Raw genomic sequence first — 17,655 nt, 5'->3', positions numbered from 1 at the left:
TATTTTATTGGGCAAAGAATTACAGTTTCACTCTTCTCTCAGGGAAGCTGCCTTAAATCTGCTCCCCTGAATCACAAGGCCACATCCTTTAGTTCCAGTCTCACCTGCCGGAGCAAACCACCTCACTGCTGCCACCTTAACTATTCTTTCATATATAACCATATAACCGTTTACAGCACGGAAACAGGACATGTCGGCCCTTCAAGTCCGTACCGGTTCACTTGAACAACTCCACTAGCTCCTCTGCAAACTCCTGAGGAAGTAGAGGCTTTCTTCATGATGCCATTGGTGTGTTGGTTCCAGGAAAGATCTTCCGAGAATTAGGAAAGGAAGCATAACTAGACTACCACAGTTTAAACTGCAGTTCTATAAAATACACCTGTGACAGATTATAGATATGTTTTAAAGGAGATAAAATGAGGTCGTTTTTTTTAATGTAGGTCACAAACAAACATTTCAAAACAGATTTCATTAAAAATACTGGAGCTCTGCTCAAGCTAGACTGACTGGATCTGAGAACCTTTGTACAAACTTTGAAGAGTGCTCAAGGGACTTCACTAATAGATTGTTGTTTTGAAAAACAACAGACGAAAGAACTCGGAGGAGTAGGTTCGGAGCCGCAGGCTGTCTGGGAGTGCCTTGCTGTTCTAAGAGGGTCATGTGATTTTGCAAGCAGAGAGGAAGTCAAACAGGCTTTTATCTGAGAAAGAGAGAGATCAGTTCCACAGTTTTACAGTTCAGCAGCAACAGCTGGGACTGGAATAGGACAAGCTCATCATTTTATTTGTCTCTGTAAGACCCGACCTCATCTTTCAGAATGCCAATTAGTATAGTCCCAGTCTGCTCAATCTCTCATAAACTAACCCCCTCATTTCCAGCCTCACACTAACCCCCCCCCCCCACCCCCCATTTCCTTCTTTAATGAGTTTCCTTGCTTGCTGATTTCTGATGTTATGCAAATCAGAGTTCACAATGGTGAACTTTGGGATTTACACCTTGCTGAATTTACTGTGAATCTTCGATGGGCCACTTAGTATTCATCAATCAATTGTGCATCACCAAAATAAAGCTTTATACAGATTTCTTAATATTTGAAAATTGTCCCCAATATGTACATTTTACCCAATTCTCATGCCAAACAATGACTTTACATTAAACATTTTACTCTGCATTATCTTAACTGTGCATATAGCTGTTAAAAATAAGCATTACTTCTGAAAAATTGTCATTGATGGAACTAAAGCTCACAAGTTCCAGTTCATAAAAGCATCTAAGATAACTGATATAGTTCCAGAGAAAAAAAAGTCATTCAGTTGCATTCAAAATGTTAGCATAGAACAAACATTTCAACTTTTAGTCCCATGTGAGTAAGTCATCAAACCAGTTTGTTTTAATTTGAATTTGTTTTGCAAAAGGATGAAACAACTTCAAATATATGTATACATTCTGAGACAACTGACAATATTACTTTCATTCCCTCAGGCTAACTAAAAGCTATGTTTACAGCCTTTATTTGAGATGATTATGGGGGGGGGGGGGGGGAAGAAACAGTTCTTACAATGGAATATAACACTAAAATGTTAAGCTATTGGATAAAATCGTGCTCCAGATATTATTTCACACATATCTGAAAGAATAATCTCCAGAGCAGAATACATTATTTGTATTTTACTGTATCAGTGGAGGTCTTGTAAAGGGGCTTGGTCTTTTTGTTTTTTCCATTTTGAAAGCCTTAATTAAAATTGGAATGACACTGTCATGAAAAGTTAGCCAAATCATTTTAGAATTACAGTGTATATGGTGCATTTCCAAAGACCATAGCTTGGGGACGTCTGGCGGTGCGGCACACCACTGGTTTAACATGCTTAAAGCAGGAATGGCAACCAATGATGTCCTTCTGAATTCCTCCCTCTTTCAAAGTGGTTCCAGCATTTTATCTGCTATCACATTATTTTGACCTTGACAGTGGTCCTCTGGACAGCGGTAACCGCAGCATAGTTACAAAATATTACGCGAGACACCAAACCACAGACAAAAAGGTTAAAACGCCCTCCGCCCAAAAGAAAGCCGACAACGAACAACCGGTGACATAAACCTTGCACCGGGAATTATCAACCCTTCGGCAATCAGAGGTACCTGAACAGAAACTGATGCTACTGACGGTGGTTGTGGATCTTCGTGACTGGCTCGAACTCAAGTCGTATTCGCGGCTCTCTTCCTCGGAGAAGGGGGATTCAGATGAAGGCGATCCTTTCTGGATGTGGGAATAAGGGCGGAGAACCAGTCTGGGGATGCGACTGCGTGGACTTCGCTTCTCTCGCACCTTCTGATCCTACCCAAAAGAAAAAGCGTGAAGGATTATTGATCTCGACCCAATCTAACACCTCCTTAAAACACACACACGCGCGACATCATTTAAACGGAGAACGAGACCTGTTCCATTCCGTTTGCGTGGAGGATGCCAACTCGGTCGGTCTCCGCTAGGATCTGAGGTCAGGTTCACCGTTAGACATTGCGGGAATGATCAGGTGCAATTCTGCGCACAGCCCAGACAGCGACACCACCCCTTGTTTCACTCACTACCGTCCTGAATACAAATGCATTTCGCCCCCGGCGACTGCATCCTCCAAGCGCGGAGAAACGACGATTTCATGACCGCTGTGCAACCTCGTGAGCCGCTCGGTCGCTGCCAATACAGGTCCTCCGGCCCACAAAAACATATGAGGTTCTTTGCAGCGTTACCCTCCTATTAAAAAACGCCATCATCTACCAAATGACCAACATGATCCAATTCCCCCTATTTGCATTTAACGGACCCAGTCACACCAGCCCCAGCCCCCTCCCTTCCTCCGAATAAGGCAGAATGTTCAAGCAACGTTACCTTGTGGTATTCATTGACCGGTCCCATCCCGCCTCTTCCTTCTGGAACCTGTCATTTGGGATGAAAAGCGATACATGAAGCGCATGCGTATTGCTGCAGTAGCTAGCACGCGTGGCAGGGGTGCGGTCAGGGACGCACGACACGTTAAACTCACCTGGAGGACAGAATTGCTCAGGAACTTATTAAAATCGCTTAGGTTTGGGTCAAAGCAAAATCCATTTTATAAAGCTCATGTTGGACCCGAGCACCTCGCACATATTGAGATGGAATCCCTTGCAAATACAACTTTGTATTTAACCCATATAGATTTTCGATTTGACTTAAAACTAAAATGGGTTTATTTTCAAATCAAAAATGGGTACATGCCCTTGGAAGTTAGAATGACAGGACTGGAGGCACAAACTGACCTATCTATTTACAGGCACCTAATTTAAGTGATATGGTACCACATCTTGTGCAGGGACATGTTGAGAATCTGTGTGATCAGTATTTGAACGTCTCACAGGGATGGCCCAGCAAACTCTCAGGCAACACATACATCTTGAAATAAGTAACATGAAAATGTTAATGGTTCTCAGCACCTTCCCCCATTCTGAATCAGCTTAGGTCAGGCCAGGTTTGTGGCCATTTTGCTTTGGAAAGCACATATTCAAGATGCCCTCAAGGATTTGGGCACACATCATCTAAACTGTCAATTCAGCAGAATTCTTGTTAAAATTGCTCATGTTCAGGTCAAAACCAAGTCCTTTATATAAAGCTCATGTTGAAACCCTACCCTTCAGATGACAAGCTGAACATCTATATCCCCATTTGGATGTAAATGGCCCCATTATACAACACAGTAATGGGCTCTTTTTGCCCATGTACACTAATCCCATTTGCCCTCATCAGGACCAGGGGTGCAGTGCTGGAGCACACCAAAAATGGTGACAAGGAGGTGCTGGAGCTGCCCCACAAGGTGCCCAGCGCAGCCCCATGAGGTGCTGCAGCAGCGCTCGGGTGAGCTCCAGCATCATTGCACCCTGATCGGAACTGTATCCTTCTGTGCCTTATGCCTCTTCATTGTAGCTGTTGGATCTGATTTCTCCACCACCTCTGGCAGATATCAACCACTTTGTGTAAAAAAAAACCTTTAAACCACGCCCTCTAGTGTTGATAGACCTACAGGAATTCACTGTCTGAGTATTGTTCAGATGGCTGGCTCCTCGTTTGGCTCCACCTTCACCTACCCCAATATAAATCCTGGTTTTCCCACCTTACCTCAGATTCACCTGAGGACTATTGTGCCTACCAGCCATTGGATGCTGCTTGACTGCTGAGTTCCTCCAGCAGATGGGTTTTTGGTGCAGATTCTAGCATCTGCAGACTCTTGTGTCTCCATGTTCTCCCACAAGGTGCAACCAGAACTACACACGATACTCCAAATGTGGCCTCACCAGTGCTTTTCCGATTCGGAAGTTCTACGCTCTGACCTATGAAGGCAACATGCCCACATTGCCACCCTAGCGAACTCCATTGCCACTTTAAAAAATTTTTTTAAAATTTTACATTTAGACATACAGCATTGTATGTCTAAATTGAGCTACAACCTCCGGTATGTTTTGAACAGTGGAAGAAAACCAGAGCGCCCAGAGGCAACCCACGTAGACACGGGGAGAACATGCAAACTCCTTACAGACAGCACAGGATTTAAACACCGGTCCCAATCATTGGTACTGTAAGAGCGAAGCACTAACGGCTACACTAACTATGCCATCCTGTTATGTACTTGTTCATCAGCATTCTTTGGCAACCTACCACTTACTGGATGTGTCCTAGTCATTTTTGACTTGACAAAATGCATCACCTCACACTTGTTGCAACTAAATTCGGCCAATATCCTCATAACTTTCGCCGAAGCTTCAGACCACCTTCCTCACTATCACAGTGCCACTCATTCTAGTGTCATTTGCAAACTTACTAATCACACCTCCTACATTCACATCCAAGTTGTTCATATTTATCACAAACAGCAAAGGTCCCAGCACTGATCCCTGTGTTACACCAATAGTCACCGACATCCATTCAGAAAAACAACTTTCCCCCATTACCCTCAGCATCCCATTGTCAAGCCATTAGCTTCCCAACCTTGGATCAATGTGGCTTAGGCCTCAGGACCAGTCTACCATGTGGAACATTGTCAAATATTTCACCAAAGTCCTACCCCCAGCCTTCATCTATCATCTTCTTTACCTCCTCAAAAAAAAACAATTACATTAGTGATGTAATTTCCTCCTGAAAAAGCCATGCTGAACATTACTTATCAGTCCCTACCTTGCCAATGCTACATAAATTCTGGCCCTTAGAATTTTATCCAGTAATTTCCCTACCAATAATGTAAGGCTCACCAGCCTGTCATTTCCCAGCTTGTACCTGCTGCCTTCTTCAAATAAAGGAACAACATTGGCCATCCTCCAGTCTTTCCTACATACAAACATCTACACAGGGCAATCTTCTCTCTTCCATCCCACAGATTTGGTTTTCTTTAAAAAACATGATGGTTCTGTGGACCGTTGCCTAACATATATATGATATTTCTTAAGCAGTTCTGTGAAAAAATAACCTGTGAGAGGCTAATCGTTTCCAAAGAAAGCATATTCCACAAAAAAGTGAGAGGTCAGACAAAGGTGGGTGTGGTGGGGGGGGGGGGGGGGTGAAATAATTCAAGGCAGAATATATCTGTGTTAAATATCAGAGCATGACAAATCGCAGATATTCTTCTGTCAGGGATTATAGTAAAGTGAAAATAACAAGGGCTCAAACAAGGGAATTAAATATTCCTAAAAGAAAAGGAAATAAAATGATGCAGATCAGGATGGATCTACAGGAAGACCATAGGATATAGGTGTAGAATTAGTCCATTTGGCCAATAAGTCTGCTACATCATTTGAACCATGTCTGATATTATTCATCTCAATCCTATTTCCCCATCAGCTTTGACACCTTTACTAAAAGAGCCTATCAATTTCTGCTTTAAATATAAATACTCTTCAAAATTCTCAGAAGTCCATCACATGAACATCATGTGGCATTGGAAGTAAAACACGAAAATCTACAGACACCATGGTTGTAGTAAAAACACAGTGCTGGAGAACTCAACAGGTTAAACAGTGTCCTTTAGGTAGCAAAGGTAAAAATACATAATCAACATTTCAAGCTTGAGCCCTTTATCAAGATAAGGGAAAATGTTGGCAGGCGTCTGAAGAAAAGGGTGGGGGAGGGGTGGTTGCATGGCAGGACGTGAGAGGTGGAGAAGGGAGAGAGGGGACAGCAGAGATCAAGGGAAGGAGGGATGGTAAGGTGAAGGGAGAGGGAAGAGGGGGAGGGAATTATAAAGGGGGAGGGGAAGGGGGAGGGAAGAGGAGAGCAGGCTAGCAGAAACTGGAAAACTGTGTTAATGCCAACTGACTGGATAGCGCCCAAACGCAAAATCAGGTGTTGTTTCTCCAATTTGCGGGTGGTCTTGGTGGGACAGTACACAAGGCCATGGACAGATACGTGAGTTTGGGAATGTGACACAGAACTGAAAGGGTTGGCTACTGGAAGGTCTCTGTTACTGGTGTGGACAGAGCAAAGGTGCTCAGCGAAGCAATCTCCCAGTCTGCCACCAGTCTCTCCAATGTAGAGAAGGTCACAAATGCAGTAAATCAGTCCTGCAGATACACAAATGAAATGTTGCTTTACTTGAAAGGCCTATTTGCGGCCCTGGACCGTGGTGAGGGAAGATGTGCGGGTGTAAGTGCGGCACCTCCTGCAGCCCCAGGGAAGGTGCCAGGGGCAGGGGGTGGGGGGAGCGATTGGTGGGGAGGACAGATATGTGAGTATGGGAGTGTTGAGGTATTGTCTATGAGAATGCACAGCACATTTGTTGTAAAAGCAAGAACAATTATGCCATGTTATAATTTTTGTGATTATGTTATGACATAATAAAGAAAATGAGGGGCATATTGAGTAAACCTGATATGTATTCACTAATATATACATAAATATTCCAAGAACAAGGACACTTTTGTATTTCCTTTGTTAACAATATCTATCGATGAGCTGATGTACTTGGTCAATAACCTTGTTATTTTTATGTTTGGGCCAATATCCCATATTATACATCACCAGAGCTGCTTTTCACATTGAGCAGTAAAAAGCTTTTGTTTTTCATCCTATCCAAACAAGATTTTTTAATGCTGTAGGAATCTTTAAATTTTACAGGAAATAATATGGTTAAAATTATGGAAGTAAATATTTATTACATTGACAAAACTTCATTTCTTTTTGTACCTCAGGATTTTTTATGCAGTCAATAAAAATTCCAAATTGACACACTTCATAATTTTCTATTCTTATTTCTAAGAAAATCAGCCATTTATAGTTCTGATGGAAGGCCATTGACCTGCAATGTTAATTTTGCTTCTCTCTCCACAAATACTGATTACTTCCAGCATTTACTACTTTCATTTTGGTGTCCTGGTATTTTCATTCAGTTACAGAGAGATTGTGAGGTTGGGTGAGTGATTGGAGGCTATCTTTGGCAAGCATGAGCAGACTAAATTCCATTCTCATTATAATGAGATGGATTCTGTCCTTATTTTTTTAAATATCCACTATGGAAGTAGATCCATATGGATACTGGAAGCTGCCTGTTTAAAAGGAATCCTGTAATTACGCCCTCTTGGTAATGGGTACCCTGTAGTAGTTCCATATTGAAAGGGTGTGATTATAGTGCAATTATAAAAAAAGGAGTTTCTGTGGTGCATGTGGTTACTGAAATTTATCATAGTACACGTTGTCACAAAAATGAAAAGCAGCATTGTAATTACAAATACACTGGCATTAACGTGAAGTAAAAATACAAAGATCTGATCTTAAACTCAAAGAACAGGATTGTAATTTAGAAATGAGGTGTGGTTGGGGGGATATGTTATTGTGTGTGATATTCAATCTGAAACTTCCATTAACCCAATAGAGTGGAAATAATTGTTGAAATACAAAAACTACAAATTAAAACAAATACATTTTTGGCATGATAAGCATTTCCCCTATGCTATACACGACTGAAAGCAGACTCACATTATTAAAACTATATTTTGACAAATACAACACAGAGAAATTTGATCAGATGGTGTTGTGTGTGGAGGAAACATGGCCTCCCTGCCTGTCTGGAATGTGTGTATTGCAGATGGTCATGTGTCCTTCCTGCCTGAAACTTATTTGGAAGTCACATCATCTGTCAATCAAGGTTGGACTCTGGCCATCCATTAGTGCACAGCTCGCTGTTAGCTAATTTAAATCACCTAAGGTCAACATTGGCTAGCAGCACAGTTTAGCACCAGTGCAGAGCACATTCGCTCCCTCTGCTCCTGGTCCAAGCCCTGGACACCTCTCCATGCCAGGTCGTTACTGTGGATGTCGCTGGAAGGGTCACAGATAATTTATACAATACCCTGAAGCTAATCCATAGTACTTGAAGTAGAGGTGCATCCCCATTGATTAGGGAACCAGGAGTGCATGCAAGAGTCCCTGTTTATAGTGTGTGAATGGGGTCGAATATAGGTTTGCCAATGTCGGAATCCAGTCAAAGTGAATGTTTGCAGTCACTTAAATGAATTAGTAATTGAGTACCGTTTAATGTTCTCCCCTGTTTGTATCCCATGTGTTAATAAAGGTTACAAGTGATTGTAACAATTGCATCCAGACTCGTCTCTCTGTGAACCCACCGAACTTCATACTCTTCTCAACACAACAATTGGCAACTGCGAGCAGGGTTCAAAGAGTTACAACTGGACACACGTGGAGTCTTAACCATGTGGGAAATTTTATTAATAACTGTGTGTGGGCAAACTGCTGGGTGCATGTGTGATTGTCTACCTGCTCACAGACAGGGACCCTTTCACTGATTTCAGAAATGGGGGGAGCAGGAGGTGACCCTTAAGAACCCCAGGGCCAGATTATAAAATTCCCGGGTGGACTGACAACCATCAGGGGTTGAGCTGTTTGACGGCATTGCCAGCTGGGAGAAGATAGGGCACCATGTTGTCTCCTACCTGGAGTTACTGGGGTTTCCCAAGGTTGGGGGGAGTCGTGGGGCAGTACTATGGTTACTGGTATCCCTACTTAGCCACCAATGGGAAATCACATTCAAGTTTAGTCAAGGCACCCAGAAAGATAGGGAGATAGAATCCCTGCAAAATGAGTTGTGGGAACTGCAAGAGGCACTGCAGTTGCCCAATGGCAAGTGACCAACTTAAAATTTAAAATCATGGAGGCATCTTCCAAGCTGATTGAAACACAGCAGATGCAATCAGCTCTCTGCTCTGGCTCGCAGCTTGACTCAGGAAAAGTCTGAGCCATTGTTCAGCAGGGGGAGAGGATCAACACATGGTGGGAGGATGGGTATGCATGGATGGATGGTGATAACCCTGAGGAAACTGAATCCCATGACACACTTCCTCCTCCCTGCGTGTCTGAGTTTGCAATGAGGTCACCCTGCCGACTCTCCAAAACAGGGAGCAGGCCAAAACAGAAGGACCTCGGGTGGACACAGGTGGTCATTATGAGATAGCCCCTCTGCTAAGGGGCTAATTGGGCTAGGGGACCGATACCACCAGTGACCAGGCGAACTCTTAGCCATGCCACTGCTTCAGCTGGGAGGTGAGTGGGCTTCCAATTCTTTCCTCTTCCATTGGAAATAAAGCTCTCTGGGCGATCTGTCTGACCATCATATGATTGCCAATGCCTTGCAGGCATCACCAGAAGGGGTCATTGGACTCTGGCCATCCATTAGTTCGCATCGCCATTGGTTAATTTAAATCACCTAGGGTCGTCATTGGTTAGCAGCACAAATTAGCACTGTATTTAGCACCAGCACAGAGCACATTCACTCTCTCTGCTTCATAGTCTAAGTCCCGAATGCCACTCCTTGCCAGGTTGCTACTGTGGACGCTACTGGAAGGGTCGCAGGTTAGGTATCTCCAGCCCTGTTCGTACTGGTCATGGGAGTCAGTAGCCGAAGCCATTCGCCAGGATCCAGACATCAAGGGTTTTAGAGCAGGCCAGAAAGAACATAAAATCAATTTATTTGCTGATGACGTACTGATATATCTGATGGACCCAGCAAGCCTGTTATCCAAGCTGTCCTCTACTCTGAAGGACTATGGGGAGATCTCTAGGTATAAGGTTAATTAGGACAATAGCAAAACTATGCCACTTATAAAGGGGGATTACAGTCAATACCAAGAAAACTGTTATTTAAAGTGGCCACAAAATGGGTTCAAATAGACAATAACTTGAATAATTTATATAAACTAAATTATACCCCCTTGCTTTGGAGAATTGAGGAGGTCTTAAATAGATGGATGTCCCTGCCCATAACTTTAGTGGGCAGGGTCACTGTGTTAAAATGATTGTGTTGCCAAGACTTCAGACACTGCCCGTGGTGTTGCCCCAGGGATTCTTCCAAAATTTGCTCTCATGAATAAGAACATTTTTATGGATTTAAAGGTAGCCAGGGTCTCTATGGAAAAATTGACCTGGGATTACAGACTGGGCGGATTACGAATGCCAGATTTCAAGAAATACTATTGGGCAGCCGAGTCGAGACACATTGCTTCACTTTTTGAAGGGGGAGGTCTACCATCCTGGGCACAAATTGATCTGCACAGGGTAGGTGAGAACGTAGCAGGGGACTTTGTTTATAAATGGAATGCTAAATTGAAATCTGGGAAACAGGCAGTCCTACACTAAAACAAATTATCTTCATTTTGAATAAAATGAACCAATATGTAGGAATCAAAGTGGGGCTGTCCCACAAAAACACCACTGACTCCAAATAGATTAATACCAATGATGGTGGGTAACAAGATCCTGGACACCTGCCATTGTAATGGCATCAGGTGCGTAGACAACTGTTACGAGTGGGGGCAGCTGCCTGGAAATCCGAATCCTGCCTGAGCATTACTTACTGAAACAAAGAAATGAAAAGCTGTGTTTCCCTGGAGAAAATTACTTACAACTTAAGAAAGAAGTATAACACTTTTATGAAAATTTGGCAAACCATACTTAAATTCCATAGCAGCACGAATATAGTGTGGACTGTCGCACCTCACCGCCTTACCTTCCCCATCTATCCCTCAATCAGTGGGGGAAGGGGGAGTCCATTCCATCCCATCCCAATTAGGAAAAGTCAAGAGAAGAAAACAGCTTGAACACTGGTCACCGTGCTGTGACAAACCCAGGAAACCCTGATGTATGTCTTGAATGTTGTGTGTAGCTGTGGTTAATTGTTAAATGTTGAGGGTGTGGGGGGGGGGGGGGGGAGGAAAGGGAGGGGACAGAAAGAGCTTTAACTCTGCAGAAAACCTTGTATAGAATAAATAACTGTAAATTGTAGTCAATGCTGATACTATTAATATTGACATTAACAATGTTGATAATTGAGTTTAAGTTTGGAAAATCATAAATAAAATATTCAAAAAAAGTTACATGTGATTGTAACCCTCATCTCTCTATAACCCACCAAACCTGATACTCTTCTCAACACAACAGATGGTGCACCTCGTTTCTGCAACATGAACATTGGAAGGAACGAAATGTGACAACGATTATTTCTGGAGGTTTTGTGTACTACTCTGGAAATTCAGACTTTGGACTATATAAGAGGGTCCTTGTGGAAGAAAATACACAATGCTACAAAGAAAAAAAGCAAGGCAGCAGTGCAGGGAAGAGACTGGGTAAGGATCACCTAAAGGAGGGAGAGAGAAAATAGGGAATTATAGACTATTTGTTTAAATAGTCTGTTTAAAAAGATGTGCTAATAGGGCACTCAGAGAAAAAGACAGCATGGATTTGTGAAATCTACTGGAGGTTTATTTAAGGATGTAACCTGTAGAATAGTAAGAGAGAATAAGTGGATCTGGTTCATATGGATTTTCACCAGGCCATTGATAAAGTCTGACGTAAGAGGTTCATTCACAAAATTAAAGCAGGTAGGATTGGGGGCTTGTGGGTTAACACTGGTGGGGATTAAAAATTAATTGACAGAGTCATTTTTGGGTGGGAAATTGTAACAACCATAAGGTCCAAGCAATCAATACGTTGGCCCCAACTATTCAGAATATACGTGATTTGGTTAATGGAACAGAATACATTTTAAGTTTGCTGATGGCACAAAACTGGTTTAGATTATTAGTTGTGAGGAGGAAACAAAAGGACTTAGGTAATTTTGACAAGTTAGAATTTTAAAAATTAAAAATTAACTGAATGGGCAAATTCGTGGATAAATATTAAACTTTGATGGGATATATAAACACAGCAAAGCAAAGAATGATTTAAACAGTGATGGATTAGGAAATGTGGATGTACAAAGGAATCTTGGTGCTCTTGTACACCAGTCACTTTAAACAAATCTAGCTTTAGTAAGCAGTTAAGAAAGTAAATGATATATTGGCTTTACATCACAAGAGATTTTGATTTCAGTGTCAAGAATGTCTTATTACAGTTATATAGGTGTTGGTGAGACCACTTCTGGAGTACTGTGTGCAGTTTTAGGTTGCTTAACTGAAAAAAATATTATTGTCTCAGAAATAGTCCAGCAAAAGTTCAGCAAACACCAGATGGGACTGCCATGTGGACAAAGATTTGGTCAACAAGGATTGCATTCATTAGAGTTTAGGAGAATAAAGGGGAGAACATATTGCAAAATAATATATTCTGACAGGATCTGAAAGATTGGAAATGGGAAACATGATTCCCCAACTGAAGGGTTAAAACAATCTTAATTTTAATTATTCATTCACACTGCCTGTGAATTACAATACACATCTGCAAGGTGCACTGTTGCAATTCACTTCTTCTTTTGCCCCATTTCCCAAAACATCGTTATCCATCACATAGAAATAGAGAGGGAATGTGTGAGGAGCAGGGCAGGAAGGGAGAAGGCACACCAGCACCCAAAAGTTTCCCTTCAATTTGTGCTATACTGATTTGCAAATTTCTTACCATGGTCACTGGGTCAAATTCCTGGACTCTCTTCACCACAAGATTCTTGGTTCCCCTTCTAGGATCAGCCCTGAATGTGTTGAATGGTAGGATAGGTTCACAGGACTTGCTTCTAATTTTCTGAATTTCTCAGTTTGAATTGATTTTCACGTCAGATGCGCATCAAGTGACACAAGTTCTTGAGCAACGTGACCAAGTAGGTCTAAAAATGCAGTGGGTAGCATTCCTGGAACCGCTGGGATTTTTATCATCACTGCAGCAGATTGCAACTCTAACAAAGGAATCCCAGACGTTCTTTTAATGTATTCCTTTCTTCTGTCTTTTGAGATTTTGTTCCTTTCCATAGTCATCACTCTAATTTCTTTGTTCATGTTTGGCTTTTCCATTCCTCAACAGACACAAACTTATAAATACCACTCAGTCAGCAATTTCCCAATGTTCAATAGCTCCATCATTTTCCATCCCACCCAGTCTGAAGCCCCTTTCACACTGGTACCTTATCCTAGTAATTAATGGCCAATATACCAGTTAAAGTTCCACATGAAAGCTGCTTAATCGACACAAAGGCATTGAATCACGTCGGGGATGGACCTCCTAGGCAGGTTGTATCATCCCTGGGGTCATCTGATGCCTGCATACTGATTAAACCAGTGTGAAAGGAACATGGACTATCCAGGGACAAAGTAGTGACACGTTGATGATGTTTTTGCGTGAGCCCAGGAATGTGAAGGAAACAAAAGATTAAAAAGAAGCTATAAACTTTGCCAACCTATATAAACCTTTATAAATTTATAAAGGTCTGTGGGAAAGTCACAGTTTGGGGGGTGGGGTGGGGGTGGGGGGTGGGGGGGGGAGAGAGAGAGAGAGAGAGAGAGAGAGAGAGAGAGAGAGAGTAAACAATGGCAGACCTGCCTTCCTAGAATTCCATGCAACAGAGAAACACCTTCATGAGTGCTCCGTGCAAACAGTCCTTTCTCTGCCGCATAGAATTCTGGGAGAGCAGGTCCACCATTGCTTTTTCCATGGTCTTTATAAATTGTGTGGCTATGTGCTTTATACCACTTTCCCAGTCTTTTAGAAATGTATAAAGATTTATATAGGCCGGTACAACAACAGGGGCTGAAGGGCTCATATGTGCTCTACATAATGCTTAATTATGTTATAATTAGGCATGTGTGGCGGCATGCCACTAGGCAGGCAAACCGGCCCCGCTTGTAATCCACAAGGCGGGGCAGCCAACCAAAATGGCACCGTTGGGGGTTTCCCCTTCTTCTCAGCATCGGGTTCAGAAGCCCGCACTGGGGTCCACGTGACACCCGAGCGACGTTGGCACCCCCCAGCATGGTTCTCAGCCAGATCCAGGCTGGGAGTATAAATCCAGCCCGGCAGCCAGCCATAAACCAGTTTTTCTGCTCACTGAGCTCAACCTGTCTGGTTGTGTGTTCTTTCAGTAGCAGTGTAGCTGTCACTACACATGATTAATTTTGTTTAAACACAAGATCATACATAATACATTGATCAGGATTTAGGGGGGGGGGGCGTGGCAAGATGGCGTAAAGGCAAGGCGTGTATTCCACCTTCTCCCAGCTGGAACATTAAATGCCCGACTTTAAGTTGTTTAAAATTAGTTAAAAATAATATTTTTAATTTTTTAAACAATAGTAAATTACTATGGCAACAAATGTAAAAAAATCTAAGGCTCAACTCCAAAAGAAATTGCCATTTAAAAATACGGAAGAATTGAGGCCTACCTTTACAGTGGAATCCTTGGAGTCAATTTCAGCAATTCCTAAGACCCAGAGGACCCCAGCTCGGCCGATCTTAACACCTGCGCCAACCTTGTTCCCGCAAGATGGTGCTGGCACCCTGGTGAGTTCGGCCGCTGCCGATCCACGCGCATGTGAAGCTGTGCAAGTGGTCGACATGGTCAACAGAGAGACCCGTGGCCCCGCGATCTTGCCGGGCAGCCTGGGAACATGCGGAGTAGCGTCGGAAGACACTCCAATATGCACCGTGGCTTTGCCTGGCCTGCGAGGAGCATCATGGGTCTGGGGGCTCCTTGATAAGGTGTGGGCTGCAGGGAAGAGGACGGGGTGCTAGCATCACGTGTCCGGACGCACAGCCACACTGTCAAGGCATCCACACCGACAGAAGAGGAACTACTTACCTTTGCAGAATACGTCCAGCAGGGGGAGCCAGCAACCTATGAAGGTAAACCTCAAAAAGTGGAACCAGAACCGGAACCTGGAATGGATCCAGTATTTACAGTTCTGGAAGGGATTGCCTATCAGATGGGTAATATGTCAAAACAAATATCAGATCAAATTAATCAAGGATTTATGGAGGTGAAAATGAAGATGCATACTTTATGTGAAGAAATGTCAAATATGAAGCAAGATATGAATGTAGTCAAAAGTGACATTAATAGATGTATAAAATTTGTTGATACTGAACAAGAAAATTGAGACAGCTTTTTCTGAGTGTCAAAATCAAGTGGAGCATAATAGAGAAAAAATAGAAAAAGTGGAAGGATCTTTCGTAGATTGGGGAATTCAAAAAAGAGACATTGAAGAAGATTGATTCTTTGGAAAATCAGAGTCGGAGAAATAATGTGAAGATAGTTAGTCTTCCAGAAGATCAATATCTGGAGGCTCTGATCCTATAAAATTCTTTAAACGCTGGGTAAAGAGTTCTTTCCTGAAGGTTTGGAGATAGATAGGGCTCATAGAGCTCTGAGAAGAAAACGGTTTCCAGTACAACAGCCGAGAGCAGTTTTGATTCGTTATTTAAAATACCAGGATAGAGAATTGATTTTACGTATGGGAATACAAAAAGCACGACAAAACCAATCCCCATTAATGGTTCAAAATAACAGAGTGCTTTTTTATGCTGATTTGAGTCAGGAAGTTATTTGTAGACACCGAGATTTCAATATGGCTAAAGATGTTCTGTGGCGAAAAGGTTATAAATTTGCTTTTTGTTACCCTGTAATTTTGAAGGTTTTTTTATGGAAACTTTCAATTTCAATTTTTTGAAAATGATCATGATGCCTTAGTTTTTGCAAACTCTCTGCTGGAATTGAGAAGAAATGGTCGTTCTCCACCTTTGTCTCCTAAAAGGAAATTAAATGGAAATGGAAATGGCAGTGGAAATGGAAAGAATGGGAAGAATGGAAAGAAAGAAGAAATACAAAATCCTCTTGATATCGATGATCCAGAGCAATCATTGGGTGTGGAGTTACTGGGTTGAAGATATGAACGTGTTTATCTATATAATAAATATAATAAATATGTATCTGGCTGGGGGGGTGGATGACACTGAAAACTTTGCTAGTCATCTGCCACCATTGGGTTTCTCACACTCAGTTTTTTAAGGTAATACTGCCTTTGGGTGGTTTTTCTTTTGCGTGTGTTGGTTTTTTAAAATTTTTGTTTTGATTTTTTTTGAGTTTTTTTTTCCTCCTTTTTTTTTATTTTTGAAGGATTACAAAGGGGACCATTATTTTATAGAGTTTAATTTTTTAATGTGTTTATTTACTAATAGTTAAAATTATGTCTAGATTGAACTTCACAACTTTTAATGTTCAGGGGTTAAATAATCCATAAAGAGAAAGAGAGTATTGGCAAATATAAAAAAGATTAAAATTGATATTGCCTTTTTACAAGAAACACATTTGACTGAGAAAGAACATTTGAAATTGAAAAGAGACTGGGTTGGTCACGTTTTTTTTTATTCTTCTTTTAATTCTAAAGCAAAAGGAGTAGCAATTTTAATTCATAAGAACTTACCATTTGAAATGAAATCTGGTAGAGTTTTAAGAGTTAATTGTAAAATTTTTTGCGGAATTTTGCGGACACTGCTTAATTTATATGCACCAAATACAGATGATGAGCAGTTTATTTCAGTCTTTTTTTTTTGTTGAATTAGACTAATGAGAATATTTTAGTGGGTGGTGATTTCAGTTGTGTTTTGGATCCTTTATTAGATAAAAATCCAAAGAGTATAAGGAAGTCAAAGATGGCAATACAACTTAATGCGTTAATGAAAGATTTAAATTTGGTAGATATTTGAAGAAAAGTTCATCCTACAGAGAAAGATTTTTCTTTTTATTCTTCAAGGCATGACTAGTTTTCCAAAATTGATTTATTTTTGGTATCAGCACATCTTCAGAGTAGGGTACTTCAAACTGAATATAAAAATAGAGTTATATCAGATCATTCATTATTAATTTTCTCTTGTGAAAGTTTGGAGATAGTACATTCGACATATAGATCGAGGTTTAATGCAATGTTATTGAAAAACCAGAGTTCGTTACCTTTGTAAAAGAGAATATTTCTTTATTTTTGACTGAAAATGTTAATTTTGCAAAGAGTCATTTTGTAGTATGGGATGCTTTAAAAGCTTATTTGTGGGGACAGATCATTAGCTATTCTACAAAAGTTAAGAAACAATATATGGCAGAAAGTTTACAGTTGGAAAATCAGATTGCTGAATTAGAGAAAGATTTTCAGAAAGATATAACAGAAGATTAAAAAAAGCCATATTAACAAAGTAAAAATTATGCTATAATACTTTAAAAACTTACCAGTTTGAGTGCTTAATTAATAGATTTAAACAACATTATTATGAGTTGGGGGAAAGGGCTCACAGGTATTTGCCTGGCAATCGAAAGCTGAACAGGCACCTCGGACTATTAATGCTGTTAAGAAAAACTCAATAATTACCTATAAGCCTCAGGAAATTAA

At 41.3% G+C, this 17,655-nt stretch overlaps 1 protein-coding gene across 4 annotated transcripts in view; it reads right to left on the bottom strand.

Moving 5' to 3' along the window:
• sybu (syntabulin (syntaxin-interacting)) overlaps positions 1-17,655 on the bottom strand; it is a 101,898-nt gene that overhangs the window by 65,230 nt on the left and 19,013 nt on the right. For 3 of the 4 annotated variants that reach the window (XM_069921085.1, XM_069921087.1, XM_069921088.1), the window contains exons 1-3: positions 14,662-15,044; positions 2,882-2,929; positions 2,137-2,332 (exon numbers count right to left, since the gene is read on the bottom strand). In XM_069921085.1, the coding sequence (XP_069777186.1) occupies positions 2,137-2,332; positions 2,882-2,929; positions 14,662-14,835 (418 nt within the window). In that variant the 5' untranslated portion in view covers positions 14,836-15,044. Of the gene's footprint in view, positions 1-2,136; positions 2,333-2,881; positions 2,930-14,661; positions 15,045-17,655 lie in introns of those variants that run through there. The other variant, XM_069921089.1, reaches the window with a different exon arrangement.

This window comes from Narcine bancroftii, chromosome 2 (genome assembly GCF_036971445.1).
Source record: "Narcine bancroftii isolate sNarBan1 chromosome 2, sNarBan1.hap1, whole genome shotgun sequence".
NCBI classification, from domain to species: domain Eukaryota; kingdom Metazoa; phylum Chordata; class Chondrichthyes; order Torpediniformes; family Narcinidae; genus Narcine; species Narcine bancroftii.
The sequence above is the reverse complement of the archived record's forward strand: the minus strand, read 5'-3'. Positions and strand labels throughout refer to the sequence as shown.